The 14,876-nt window shown below is 47.3% G+C and overlaps 1 protein-coding gene and 1 long non-coding RNA gene across 11 annotated transcripts in view; one reads left to right on the plus strand and one right to left on the minus strand.

Moving 5' to 3' along the window:
* The window catches only part of LOC137541819 (uncharacterized), a 743,120-nt gene that overhangs the window by 712,820 nt on the left and 15,424 nt on the right, over nt 1-14,876 (plus strand). The gene's annotated exons all lie outside the window — the stretch shown is intronic.
* Nucleotides 1-14,876, minus strand: part of CEP131 (centrosomal protein 131) — a 165,009-nt gene that overhangs the window by 36,300 nt on the left and 113,833 nt on the right. For all 10 annotated transcript variants that reach the window (XM_068263336.1, XM_068263332.1, XM_068263331.1 and 7 more), the window contains 5 exons: nt 12,828-13,029; nt 11,322-11,429; nt 8,286-8,403; nt 5,996-6,070; nt 1,111-1,253 (listed from right to left, as the gene is read on the minus strand). In XM_068263336.1, coding sequence (XP_068119437.1) covers nt 1,111-1,253; nt 5,996-6,070; nt 8,286-8,403; nt 11,322-11,429; nt 12,828-13,029 — 646 coding nt within the window. The remainder of the gene's footprint in view (nt 1-1,110; nt 1,254-5,995; nt 6,071-8,285; nt 8,404-11,321; nt 11,430-12,827; nt 13,030-14,876) is intronic.

Here is a 14,876-nt window from a genome sequence, read left to right on the forward strand (position 1 = left end):
CTACTGCAATACAGCAGCAATCCACTCAACCTCCACAATACAGCAGCAATCCACTTAACCTCTGCAATACAGCAGCAATCCACTCAACCTCTGCAATACAGCAGCAATCCACTCAACCTCCGCAATACAGCAGCAATCCACTCAACCTCCGCAATACAGCAGCAATCCACTCAACCTCCGCAATACAGCAGCAATCCATTCAACCTCCACAATACAGCAGCAATCCACTCAACCTCTGCAATACAGCAGCAATCCACTCAACCTCCACAATACAGCAGCAATCCACTCAACCTCTGCAATACAGCAGCAATACACTCAACCTCCGCAATACAGCAGCAATCCACTCAACCTCCGCAATACAGCAGCAACCACCCAGCAATACAGCAGCAGCAACCTCTCAGTCTCCAGCAATATGGACATAATCGCTCAACTTCCTGCAATACAGCAGCAATCGCTCATTCTCCGGGAATATGGCAGCAATCACTTTCTCCTGTGACACGGAGCATCAATATGGCATTAACCTTTTAGCAGCCAAACAAATTAAAGGTCTATTTGGCTGTAGGGCCAAATTTTTCCTGCCACTGGGAAAGTGTGCTTTCATGATTTGATGTGATCGGTATCCAGGAGACCATGTCAGGGTTACAGCGCCACCGGGTGGTGGAAGAGTCTCTTTCATCTCCCTGCTTCCACCACCGGGTGGCGCTGTGATGCTAATCACATATCCTATCATGTCCGGAACAGGTATATAGAACTACTTACTGCCACCCACTTGTTGGCTGCACTCGGCAGCCAACGGAGATATGCAGACAGAGGTTTAGAGTGCACCAGCAGCTTTCAAAAGGAACATCTCATTTGAAGCTGCTGCTGGGTTAATCACTTTGACATGAAAGTTGTAAGCACCAGGTATAATTGGTAGTGGTATGAGTAAAAATCCATAACTGCTCATCTGACAGTGCAGAACACCTGCCAGTTTCCTTCCACTGAATCCTCTGCCTATCACACCGGAAGAGGCGTGGCTTCTATCAGTACTTCATTATTGTTACATTTGCCTCAGAATAGCACAGAAACACTAAATAAAAGTAAGGAAGCATTTGCCTGGAAGCAGGTTACCTGTTTTCAGCGGCTCTCTCACATTCTTCCCTCGCTGTAGACATATCAGACTCTAACCGCTGAATGACTAACTCGATCTCCTTGTCTCTCCCCTTCCGGACCTCTTCCTTCAGCTCTCTTTCTCTGCTCAGCAGCCAGGCCTCCTGCCACCAGGACAGAAATGGTTAGAAAAGGTAACAGAACTGCTGGATGGAAGAACTTTTATTCCAAACTAAGGTCTACAGATGGCCAGAGGAGATGAGTGAGCCGGAGGGGAGGAGCGAGCATAAGGGAAGGGGTGGAGCAAGAAGAGAGGAGGAGATGAGCGAGCATGAGGGGAAGAGCGAGCATGAGGGGGGGGAGGAGAGAGAAGAGGGGAGGAGATGAGCGAGCATGAGGGGAGGAGATGAGCAAGAACAGGGGAGGAGAGGAGTGAGAAGAGGGGAGGAGAGGAGTGAGGGGAGGAGCGAGCAGAGGGGAGGAGAAGAGCAAGAAGAGAGGAGCGAGGAGAGGAGAGGAGCGAGCATCAGGCAAGGAGAAGAGCAAGAAGAGGAGGAGATGAGCGAGCAGAGGGGAGGAGAGGAGCAAGCATGAGGGGAGGAGAAGAGTGAGAAAAGGGGGAGGGGAGGAGAAAGAAGAGCGGAGGAGATGAGCGAGCATGAGGAAAGGAGAAGAGCGGGAAGAGGAAAAGGGGTGGGCAAGCATGAGGCAAGGAGAAGAGCGAGGGGAGGAGAGGAGCGAGCAGCGAGCATGAGGGGAGGAGAGGAATGAGCATGAGAGGAGGAGAGGAACGAGCATGAACAATCATGCTCACTCATCTCTGTGATCCGCAGCCTAGCATGCCCTCTCATGAGCTGTTGTGTGATAGAGATCAGGAACACAGAACTTCTGTACTCAGTCAGTGAGGACCTGTTACAAATGTTCAGCCGATATGGTGAACAAGTCAATGGGAATGGGTCAGTGGGAACAAGTCAAAAATAATAATAATAATAATAAATAAAAAAAAAATAAAAAAGTGTCATTTTTGAAAAATATTTTATATGAAAATTGTTTTTTTTTTTTTTTAAACTCTGTGAAATGACATGTTGCTGTGGTGCACTATACTATATAGCAAGTTCCAAGTTCTGCATAAACACATTTTAAAGCAACCATGTGATCCATGGCAGAGTGTTCTGACTTAAAGGACACCCGAGGTGAAAATAAAATAACAAAACAAACAAGTTTATCTATCCTTCTCCTCCTAAAAATGACTTAAGATATTTGACAGTTTTATTTTTATATTTCAATCTAATTTAAAATGTTTACTGTTCTATTGTTTTTGCTCAATGACACATTCATTGAAGTATGCCAGAGCTAAAAAAATCTATGAACTATTGAATCTTTTTTTTTTTTATCTCGTTCCTGCTCTCAGAAGCCATCTGTACATCAGAGCAATACGTACAGTTGCTATGGGCGGAGGAGGGGGCGGTACAGAGATACCTTCAGGGGGCGGGATAAAGGAGGGAACGCTGGGGGGGGGGGGGGGGGGGGGCATGCTAAATCGTTAAGCTATCTCAGGGTATAACTGTACACAGACTAACAGAGAAAGCCCCAGACCCCTGCCTAGGCAGTTTTACCTGGCATGTGAGCTTATTTCACAGACAGCATATGGTTATCAGTACATTGTCTGTAAAGTAGGTATAGCCTTGTATACATGTACGAGGTATGTTGCCCGGAGGGATCAGGACCCAATCCATTGGGCATCAGTGTATGGCTGAGACTGTTGCAATGTAGAGAGAGGGGCAGGCCTTTGGAGTGGCACAGGTGGGGCATCACAGAGCAGGCAGGGTGAGTGGAAAAAACAATGCCTTAAGGTGCATACACACGCACTACAGCAGCCAACGATGGGTCCGCCGGCACCTCTCGCTGGGCGGGTTTTCAGCATACTGTAGTGCGTGTGTATGCACTGTCGGCAGATTGATAAGGCTGGTGCATCCGCCCGGCGGATCGTTCAGGAACCGCCTTATCAGTATGCCGACAGTGCATACACACGCACTACAGTCTGCTGAAAACCCGCCCAGCGAGAGGTGCCGACAAACCCATCGTTGGCTGCTGTAATGCGTGTGTACGCACCAGACGGACCGTGGACCAAGGAGGAGAGGGGGTCATCGTACACACACTAGATTCTGTGAATCTCAGCCAAGTTTTATCTAACATGTATACAAGGCTACAGACTTTCCAGCTGGGTGGCATGAAAAAGTAGTCGGGTGGGGTGAGATGAGAGAATGCAGGGTCGGTGCTTCTGTGCTTACAGCATAGGAGGAGGTGATCCAATGACAGCCGGGTGCTCACCAAAACTAGCCGGGTGGAGCACCTGGCTAAAAGAGCCCGGGGAAAACATGGTTTTAGCTTGGTACACACATCCAATTTTGATATCTCCATGCAGCATGTAAGTCAACCTACACAGTCTGTTCATAATACTGTTTCAGAATCTGTTCACCTTCATACTATGCAGAAGTGGTAAAATTGACCAATTAAGATTGGATGTGTGTACCAGGCTTTAGGCAAAAGGAGGAAACTACTGCCAATAGGGAGGAGCTGTGTAGGGATGGTCAATGATATGGACATAATTTACAGTTGATGTGAGGATTATGTAAATGTAGTATGCTAATTTATAAAGCCTGAAAATGGACCAATCACATTTTTCCTCAGTAGGATTTGATTGGTTCTTTTTTAATCTGCATACATTTGCATAATGCTGCATCAACTCAAAATGATTTGTTTGTCATTGACCATTCCTATAGCTGTGCCCCTTGATTAGCTGGTCATTTCTGCACAGGGTTCTTAGGAGTGATAAACAAGACACCCATGTATTCAGTCTGCTGTCTCCTGTAATAAGCATTTGTTGCGTGGAAGGTGCACTTTGAATGAAACCTGTAGTTACTATATAATGTAAGCTATTCTTGGTGCGCCGCATGTCTCAGGCTTATAGTGCTGTGTGGTTTGTTCCGGGTACCCCAAAGCATAGCTGTAGCCAATAACCTCCCAAATAATGCACATTAACTCTGCATACAGTAGAGAAAAAGGAAGGGACACAGAGAGCCCAACATAGTGTGGTATGTAATGTATTGAGTGAATGAGAAGTATATGAAAGATATCTAATCACAAGTCAGGGTTACCACAAAGGCAACCACTGTATAGGCAGGTGAGGAAATTAGACTTGTCCTCACTCAGGATTAAGATGTCGCTCTCTGTAGATTCGGAGAAGAAAAGGGGATTCGACCCCTCCACCCGGGGTGGATGCTGTTGTAAGGAGAACAGAGGCGCCAAAAGAGTAAAATGTGGATAAAAGCTTTACAATTCCTCAGGAGGTGGTGGTCTCATCTCTCCGGCGTAGACATGATACGTGTCAATTTTCTTTATATACTCCAATATACAATGCAACGCGTTTCGCAGGTATAATCCCGCTTCTTCAGGCAATAACAGATAGGAGTACACACAGTACAGTCTCAGGTTCACATTAAACCAGAGTTGCTTATTGCAAACCTGAGACTGTACTGTGTGTACTCCTATCTGTTATTGCCTGAAGAAGCGGGATTATACCTGCGAAACGCGTTGCACTGTATATTGGAGTATATAAAGAAAATTGACTCGTATCATGTCTACGCCGGATAGATGAGACCACCACCTCCTGAGGAATTTTAAAGCTTTTATACACATTTTACTCTTTTGGCGCCTCTGTTCTCCTTACTATATCTGCATACAGTAGGTACAGTAAAGCATACAGGCAATGAAAAGTATGCTTTCCTGTACCTGGTACCGTGTGCAAAGAGGTAACACACTGCAAGAAGTGCTAATAATGCTACAGGTTACAGTGCAACGCTAATGTCGCACTGTGAATGTCCCATAGGCTTATCATTGCAGTGCGGTAAGGTGCGTTATAAGACTTTATAACACTGCTCTGCAACGTCCCACTGTGAATGTAGCCTTAAAGTAAACTAGAGCGGTCGTAAAAAGATTTGATACTTGCTCGGGGCTTCCTCCAGCAGCATAAACCCGTCTGAGTTAAACGGCGTCCTCCTGCGGTCTGCTGTTCAGCCGCAATCAGCCCCAGTAACTGGCTCTGCCGCATCCAGTCTGGGTCTACTGCCCATGTGCAGAAGACCCAGACTGTACATGACTGAGCCCATTACTGGGGCTGATTGCGGCTGAACAGCAGACCATGGGAGGACAGCATGGGACTCAGACAGGTTTATGCTGCTAGAGGAAGCCCTCACAGCCCTCATAAGTATCACATTTTTTTTTTAGGACAGCTCTGGGGCACTTTAAAGGACCTCTGTCACGAAAATCTTAAAATACATGTAAACCTATACAATTAAGAAATATGTTTCTTCCAGAGTAAAATGAGACATACATTACTTCCTATGTTGCTGTCACTTACAGTAGTTAGCAGAAATCTGACAGAACCGACAGGTTATGGACTAGCCCATCTCCTCATGGGGGGTTCTCAAGGATTTCTTCATTTTCAAAATGCACTTCGTGAATGGCAGTTGCTCCGTCCAACTGCCAAAAAAGTGTGCAGCGAGCAGGGAGGCTGGCCAGCATCTTTGTATTAATCATTTTCAGGGACTGTCTTTATAAAGAATAAAGGCCACACTGAGAATCCCCTATGAAGAGATGAACTAGCCCATAGCAGGTAATGTCAGATTTCTACTACCTACTATAAGTGACAGCAACATAGGAGAAAAGTTATTTATAGCTCATTTTACTATGGAAGAAACGTAGTTCTTATTTGTGTGTTTTACATTAAGATTTTCGCACCGGGTTCCTATTTAAGGGTTTGTTTTTTTTGTTTCTTCAGGATAGCTATAAATACAGGTTCTCTTCACAAGGAAGTCTTTCTGCACTCAGTAAAAGCCACACATACCTCCTTCTTCATGTAGTTTTGCTCCCACGCCTGCTTCTCAATCTCTAATCGCTCTTTCAAGGCTTTGACTTCGGCCTGCAGTGGAGCAGAAAGAAGAGGTATTAGGGCTATTGTATCTCTGCTGGAAGCACACAGTATACATCTTGTGACTGTCACACTACAACAAAGCTACAGTGTACAGGTACCGAGTGTCGGATCTGACCCTGGAGAAGGCATTGCCCGGATACGAAACCTGCATGACCAGCTGCCCTCCCATAATCCTTTGCAAACCTGCTGCCCTCCCATAATCCTCCGCAAACCTGCCCCTGTCCTCCCATAATCCTCCCCAAACCTGCCCCTGTCCTCCCATAATCCTCCCCAAACCTGCCCATGCCCTCCCACAATCACCCCAAACCTGCCCTCCCATAATCGCCCCATACTTTTGCACACTTGTCCTGGCACGGGTGCTGGTTAGATAATAGCTTTCAGGAACTGGCACTTCCCCCCTTAGGCCAGTTTCAGACTGGGGAGTGGCGGCAGCGGTGAGCCGCACTGCACAATACAGGGGTTTGTGGATTATCGTGTTAATACACGCTAATCCCCTTCAGGCCAACATTCAAACAGGAAGTGACGCTCACTTCCTGTTTGGGAAATATGGAAGTGCACAGAAGCGTATTGTAAAAATATGTTTACGCGCCTGCAACGCTGCCGCCAACATTTTAAAAAAAAACCTGCATCGCCATAGACTTACATGACTTCCGGTTTGATGCAGATCGCTGCAGGAGCTGTGCAGCAAGGTACATATGCACTTGCGTTACATAGGGCACTTCTGGTGCAGCGTACCGCAATGTGGGTAGTATGAACTACCCTACAGACTTACATTGGAGTGCAGTAAATTAACCGCACCAACCCAGTGTGAAAGGGCTCTCAGTGTCACCTGGAGGTCTCATCTACTATGTTGACTATTTACTTTGCTGTTCCATACAATTTGCCTGTTATTATAAGTTCACGGGGACACAAATCTGCATGGCATGCCTCTGAAGAAGCAGCCTCCAAACGCAATAGGACTGTAAAACACGCGTCTGGCTGTGTGTGAAGATCGTTACTGCATCGTGACACATTGGCTTTCATTGTCCAAAAGATAGCTATTTGTAACGTTTTTTTATGATTGATTAAAATTGTTTTGAAGCGTACTTGAGGCAACATCGGGTCAAAAGTAAAATACCTAAGAAGAGAGAAGCCTCTGGATCCTCCAGTCCACCATTGCAGAACACAGACCCCCCAAAGAAATTAGACAAAGAGTTTGTAGAATTTCAAGCTGGTGACGGTGCTCCTGAGCATGGCTGTAATGCACCTGCGCGTACAACAGTACATGTTTTGCAGGAAACCACAAACATGCACAGGTGGGGTAATAAGTGTCTCAGCAGAGCTGATTAACTGCCTCAGTGGGTTTCCACAAAACATGCAGTGTTGGTGGGCCTTAAAGGACTTACGAGGCGAAATTACTCAAAAAAAGTAAATTAACCTGCCTCATCTTTTAAGGCACGGAGGATGCCGTCCGTGCCTATCCGCCGGGTCCCCCCGCTCATTAGCCCCCGGCTGCCGACCCCACGGCCCGGGGGGCTAATGAGCGGGGTGACCCGGCGCGGACGGCATCCTCAGTGCCTTAAAAGATGAGGCAGGTAATTTACTTTTTTTTAGTAATTTCGCCTCGTCAGTCCTTTAAGGACAGGATTGGGGATCACTGTATACAGGACCCAGAAGCTTCCTCTTGTAACGCGAGTATTTCCTTTTTGACCCCAGGGTCCCCTCCGGTTCACATAAACATATCAGCGCTGGTCGCAGCTGAAACCCTCGTTATGCATGATTCAAACTACTGGAAGAAAAGGGTCTTACCCTAAATTTTGTATGCAAATCTATGCAGCTTGAAAATGAACCAATCATATCCTGCAGAGGTACAATCTGACAGGCCCATTTTCAACTGTGTAAATTAGCATAATCCTGCATCAACTGAATTATTTGCATCTCATTGACCATCTCTACTTGGCTCTGCAATGTCTAATTACACATTCAGAGCCTGGCGGGCAATGTATGGGACACGTTTCACTAGACGATGATTAATAACATGCTCATCATTCTGACCAGTCTGATATTTTAATGTAAATTCTATGCAGTTTGAAATCTGGCCAATCAAAATTGACAGGAAGTGCACTTCATTGGTCCAGTTCCAGGCTGTTCACAATTTGCATGCAAGCTGGAATCCTTGACTACTTACTGACCATCTCCAGCACTGTAATCCTGCAGCCGTTACCTGGTGCCTCCGGTCCTGCTCTTCCTTGCTCTTCTCATACTCTTCTCTGAGGACGCGGGTGGCCAGGGCACAGTTATCCTCCAGCTGTTTCCGTAAATCATCCAGTTCCGCTCTTTGCCTGGCAGAGCACAAAGTTTAGAGCGTCAAATGGGCTGCCCATTATAGTCCAGCTCTATGTGGTCTTTATGACATGGGTGAAGGTTGCATTAACAAAACCTTCCACTGTACTGCCTTTTATGGGCAGCGAACCACACCTGGGACAGGTGTGCAGCCATTGCAGCCGCGTTTGGGTGCAGCACGCAGCCGTGCCAGGGAACAGCACGCAGCCGCGCCAGGGAGCAGCACGCAGCCACGCAAGGGAGAAGCACGCAGCCACGCAAGGGAGAAGCACGCAGCCGCGCAAGGGAGAAGCACGCAGCCGCGCAAGGGAGAAGCACGCAGCCGCGCAAGGGAGCAGCACGCAGCCGCGCAAGGGAGCAGCACGCAGCCACGCAAGGGAGCAGCACGCAGCCACATCAGGGAGCAGCACGCAGCCACATCAGGGAGCAGCACGCAGCCACATCAGGGAGCAGCACGCAGCCACATCAGGGAGCAGCACGCAGCCGCATCAGGGAGCAGCACGCAGCCGCACCAGGGAGCAGCACGCAGCCGCACCAGGGAGCAGCACGCAGCCGCACCAGGGAGCAGCACGCAGCCACGCCTGGGACCAGGGCTAAGACGGTCTACTAACACCTGGGCAAACGTGTAACCGGTGGACTCGGAACACGTGATTAACCCAGAAGCAATGTACCAATCAGGAAGTATCCTAATTTAAAGAGGAACTGTAGTGAAAATAACCTACGGAATAAAATTAATTCTTTTTTACATTATTAATTTATAGATTATTTAGTCAGTGTTTGGCCATTGTAAAATCTTTCCTCTCCCTGATTTACATGCTGACATTTATTACTGGTGATGACATCTTTAGTGCTGCCAGGTGATCTGTACGTAATGTTAGTTACTGAGAGTTCTATGCACAGAGGGAGTTATTGATTGCCAGGGCAGTATCTAGGCTAAATCGTACCCAGGTCAAGGGTGTAAAACTTGCTGCTCACTTGCCGCTGATCTCCGTCTGCGTAACCGCTTATACACACTCTACTCCCTAATTAACAGGAAGTAGAGTGTGTGTATAAGCGGCTATGCAGATGGAGGAGATCGGAGGCAAGTAAGCGGCGATTGGAGCAGGAAGGGAGGCGAGTTGCTAATATGAGGCTTCCTGCTGTGCTTACTCTGCAAAGAGGGGGGGGGGGGTGAGCATGGAGGGGAGCCCCGGGGAGAGGAAGAAGTCAGGCTCCCCTCCCCGCAGCTGAGCCCCAGTAAGGACGTGGCTACCTCCCGCACATCGCTCAGGGGGAGGGAGAGGGTGGGGGGGTCACCGCCTGGCCTGCCCCTAGAAAAGTGACTGTTTGCCTGGCACTTGGAAAAAGCTGTTATTTTCCCCCAATGCACCGAGAGTCACAGACAGGAAACTGTCAGGACCATGGTCATGACATCACACTGTGGGAGTGGTTTCACCACAATATCAGCCATCCAGACCCCCCTGATGAGTTATCTGAGAAAAGGTAAAGATTTCTCATGGGAAAGGGGTTATTGGCTACTGATTGGGATGAAGTTTAATCCCTGGTTACAGTTCCTCTTTAACCACTTGAGGACCCATGCTTTACCCCCCCTTAAGGACCAGCGCTGTATTCTGTGATCTGTGCTGGGTGGGCTCTGCAGCCCCCAGCACAGATCAGGTAGCACGCCCCCTTTTTCCCCCCCTATGGGGATGATGTGCAGGGGGGGTCTGATCGCTCCTGCCTGCGGTTTGTGGGGGGGGGGGGGCACCTCAAAGCCCCCCTCTGCGGCGACATTCCCCCCCTCCCTCTCCTACCTCCCTTCGTTCCAGAAATCAGAGGCTGCACAGGAACGGATCTGTCCTGTGCAGCCTCTAACAGGCTCCTGCCTGTCATGTGACAGCGATCCCCGGCCGCTGATTGGCCGGGGATCGCTGATCTGGTACAACGCTGCTACTGTTAGCAGCAGTGTACAAATGTAAACAAAGCGGATTATTTCCGCTTGTGTTTACATATAGCCTGCGAGCCGCGATCGGCGGCCCGCACTCTATTCACTGAGTCCCCCGCCGTGAATTGACAGGAAGCAGCCGCTCGCGCGAGCGGCTGCTTCCTGATTAATTAGCTTGCAGCCGGCGACGCAAAACTGCGTCGCTGGTCCTGCAGCTGCCACTTTGCCGACGCGCGGTATGAGTGCACGGTCGGCAAGTGGTTAAAGAGAAACTCCACCCAAGAATTGAACTTTATCCCAATCAGTCGCTGATACCCCCTTTTACATGAGAAATCTATTCCTTTTCACAAACAGACCATCAGGGGGGCGCTGTATGACAGATTATTGTGGGAGGGGTTTCACCACAAGATCAGAGGACCACGGTACTCTTGGCAGTTTCTTGTCTGTGAACCTTGTTGCATTGTGGGAAATAGCGGTTTACAGCTGTTTCCAACTGCCAAAAAAGCATGCAGCAGCTACATCCCCTGCCAACAGTAAAAATGTCACCATGTAATAAATGTCAGAATATAAATCAGGGAGAGGAAAGATTTTACAATGGGCAAACACTGACTAACTCATTTATACATAATTATTGTAAAAATTAAGCACTTTTTTTTATTACATTATTTTCACTGGAGTTCCTCTTCAAGTTTAACATTTATATGTAATCTCTATACCAAGGCATGGATGTTGTGGTTTCCTTACCTAGTTTATGTGTGTACTTCTAATGACCTTTATGAAGCTTTAGGATAGTGCATGCTGCTGATCAGAGGAGTTGATTAGGGGCTGATCAGTCATTAGGAGCCAGGCACAGTCACCAGGCTGCAGGTGACACAGCACGTTTATCTGTTTATTGGCGTCATACAGATAATGTTTATGTTACCAGGTTTTGGTTGGGGCAGTTTTGCGCATGCAGAGTGTTGTGTCAGTTAGGAATTTCCCCGATCGTCTCACCTGGCGGCCTGCTGGTTTAACCGTTCCTTCTCCTCGGTCACCTCGCTGTAGAGCCGCCGGCGCTGCTCCTGCAGAGACTGCTCCTCCTGCACCAGCTGCTTCTCATACCTGCAAACACCACACACACCATCAATCGCTGAAGACACAATCAACAACTTCATCCCAATCCTGCCCTTCTCTGTGAGGTGAAACAGATCTAACTTTTCAAACCATTAGTGTGGTGTTCCTATGGAAATCTACAAACCATGCATGTTAAAAGGACACCTGAAGGGAGAGAGATATAGAGGCTGCCATATTTATTTCCTGTTAGACATTACCAGTTGCCTGGCAGCCCTGCTGATCTCTTTGGCTGCAGTAGTGGCTGAATCACACACCTGAAACAAGCATGCAGGTAATCCAGTCTGACTTCAGTCAGAAATACCTGATCTGCTGCATGCTTGTTCAGGGGCTGTGGCTAAAAGTATTAAAGTAGACCTGAACTCTTGCACAGGACACATGGAAAACATAACAGAAATGCACCCTGTATGTTTGGCCTGTGTAATTCTCCCCCATTTGTGTTTAATCACTAGTTGTAATTTGATCTCTCCCTGTGTCACATGACTGCCTATGGCAGATAAGCCCATTTAAAAGTGCAGGCTGTAAACAGTATGTCTGCTTCCATGATTTGTATCAGCTGTAACAAAGAAATGTTTTTTTGTTTAAAGGTTATTATGCTGCTGTGTATCTTTTAGAGCAGAGAGGAGTTCTGAGTTCAAGTCCGCGTACACACCATGCAATATGCAATTTTCATTTCAGAAAATCGACTGATCAGATCATTAGTCCGATCTGGCATAGATCATATATAGAACAAAGCTAACACACACACACAAATGTGATTTCTTTATTATTATTTTTTACAACTCATGATCGAGATTTCCAATTATTTTCATAAATTGAGATCCCTTACAAATGAATGAAAAAGACATCCACACAGAATGAGGGCCAGAAGAAGAAGATGGATTTTGAGCTGGGAACGCAAGCTGTCAGTATGGGGGGGGGGGGAGGGGGGGGGGAAGTGGTCCCCATCACAGAGCGCGGACCCCCCAAAGATTACTGACAAGGGCTTGTCTGTAGGAACAAAGCGGAGCTGCTCTTCAGGCAGTAGTGTGGCTGCGCTAGCAGGAGTAAAGCTGGACCTGCGCAGTAAACTGGAGGCAACAGGCCCAGATGTTAGGAAGGGTCCCGGGCAGCGGCGGAGACAGCCTGAGAAGGAGGAGCCAGAGGCTTCCCTCTCCTTAGGTAAGTATTTACTTATGGGCATTTGATTAGGCCTCTGACAGTTTCTGCGAACACAAGAGAACCAATTATTGTGATAGGCCCCATACACCAAACGTTTTTCTGTCAACGGTTGCAAACTTTGATGGTCCTCAGAATTCCTTTATCTGTCACACTCATCCCGAGGGCTTGAGCTGGGAGAGCTGATCATAGAGGAGGTTTATTATTACAGTGTTTGTCTGCATGACTCACCTCTGCTTGGCCAGCTCGCGCTCCCTCTGGCTGACCTCCTCCTTCTCACGCTCCAGGTTCTGCCGCAGCTCCTCCGCCTGGTGCACGTAGCGCATGGCCGCTCTCTCGTCAGACTGCAGCAGCTCCGCCTCGTGCAACGCCTTCAGCTTGCGGATCTCTTGCTTGTGTTTGGAGATCAGTCTCTGGATCTCGGGTTCCAGCCCTGATAAAGCAAGAAAGATGAGGGGTTTACGCTGTCAGATCACACCGGGGTTCTGTTCCAGGGGGCGCTGTGACAATCAAATTCTGCAGAAATTAAACACTCGTTTCCCACTAAAGGGCATAGTGCCTGCTGCATCCCATGTGCAAATTCTGACAGCAGAATCAGTACAGGCACAGAGTAACAGCTTATACTGTACATACTGGGGACAGCAGAGATCAGCACATGCTGCAGCTAGTTTACTATCAGTACAGGCACAGAGTAACAGCTTATACTGTGCATACTGGGGGAAGCAGAGATCAGCACACACTTCATCTAGTTTACTGTCAATACATGTACTGAGTAATAGCATATACTTAACATACTGGAGATAGCAGGGATCATCACACACTGCAGCTAGTTTACTATCAGTACATACTGGAGGTAGCAGAGATCACCAAATGCTGCAGCCAGTTTACCATCAGTACAGGCAGAGAGTAACAGCTTATAGTGTACATATTGGAGGTAACCGAGATCAGCACATTCTGCAGCTAGTTTACTATCAGTATAGACACAAGGTAACAGCTTGTACTGTACATACTGAAGCAGATAACTTTCTCTCCTTTATTTGCACACTAATTAGGCGGCAATCGATAATTTGCTAGAAATGATATCAGTTAGCTTCAGTAAGGTGTAAATATGCATTAAAGAAAAGTCATAGTACAGGTACTCCCCAACTTATAAACATCCCATGAATGACTCACCAATATAAACGTGAAATTTGATTCCATTAGAAAAATATATATTTTAAAAAAAAACACTTCATTTTTGAGAAAAACAACTTTAAAAATGTTAAAGAAAAAAATGTTTTTCAAACCAGTAAAACGATGGATGATGATTTTGCTGTAGTACACAGGGGGGCAGAGGTGACACAGTGGCGGTGGGGGGAGTGTTGGTCAACAGAGGTGACACAAAGGGGAACACTGGAGGCGCAAGGGAATAGAGGTGACAGAGAGGGACACTGGAGGCACAGGGGAGGGGGGCATAAAGGTGGTACAGGAGACAGAGATGGCACAGTGTTTCGACTTATGGACAGATTCAGGTTAAGAATGAGCCTAGAGTCCCCATCTTGTTTGTTAAATGGGGACAACCTGTAGTCTTATAGTGTTTCATATTCTTTTTTTTCCCCTGTGTTTAATGCATTAGGGCAAAAACGTAATTTTAACTGTCACCCCACTTTAAAGGACAAAGCCGAAACATTGCAAAATGCAGAATCGGGCGTGCGTAGAATGTTAAGAGGAATTAGCAGGGATACGTGGGAATTCTGCCTAAAGAACACATGAAATCTTTCTGTGAACTGGGACAGATCTGGCAAATTGTGTTTCAGGCAGGGCTGTGGCGTCAGTACAAAAATCATCTGACTCCAACTCTGACATCTCAGTTTATGAAATCACTCCGCAACTCCGACTCCTTAGTCTAATACTTACCAGGGCTGTGGAGTCGGTACAAAAATCATCAGAATCAGATTTATGTAACCTCCAACTCCAGGTACCCAAAATTGCTCCAACTCCACAGCCCTGGTTTCAGACGATAGGAGAACCTTTGATATTCATATTTTTCATTAAGAGTCTAACGTGGCCGGTGGGTGTGGTGGGAAAGCAGGAAAGAGTTAGTAGCATGGGGGTGTTAGTTATCACAAAAATAATTCCCATGAATGAACATAGCCATGAAATAATGTCTATGACGCAAATGACACCATGTGAGACTGCAGAAGTCACTGGTGGGGCGGCAAGGCGTAATGCTTGTTGGACAGAATGATCTGCTTCTGATGAAGAAAGCAGAGTTTTCCCTGCAGCGGTTTTCAGTGACTC

The sequence above is a fragment of the Hyperolius riggenbachi genome, chromosome 12 (assembly GCF_040937935.1).
Source record: "Hyperolius riggenbachi isolate aHypRig1 chromosome 12, aHypRig1.pri, whole genome shotgun sequence".
Taxonomy (NCBI): domain Eukaryota; kingdom Metazoa; phylum Chordata; class Amphibia; order Anura; family Hyperoliidae; genus Hyperolius; species Hyperolius riggenbachi.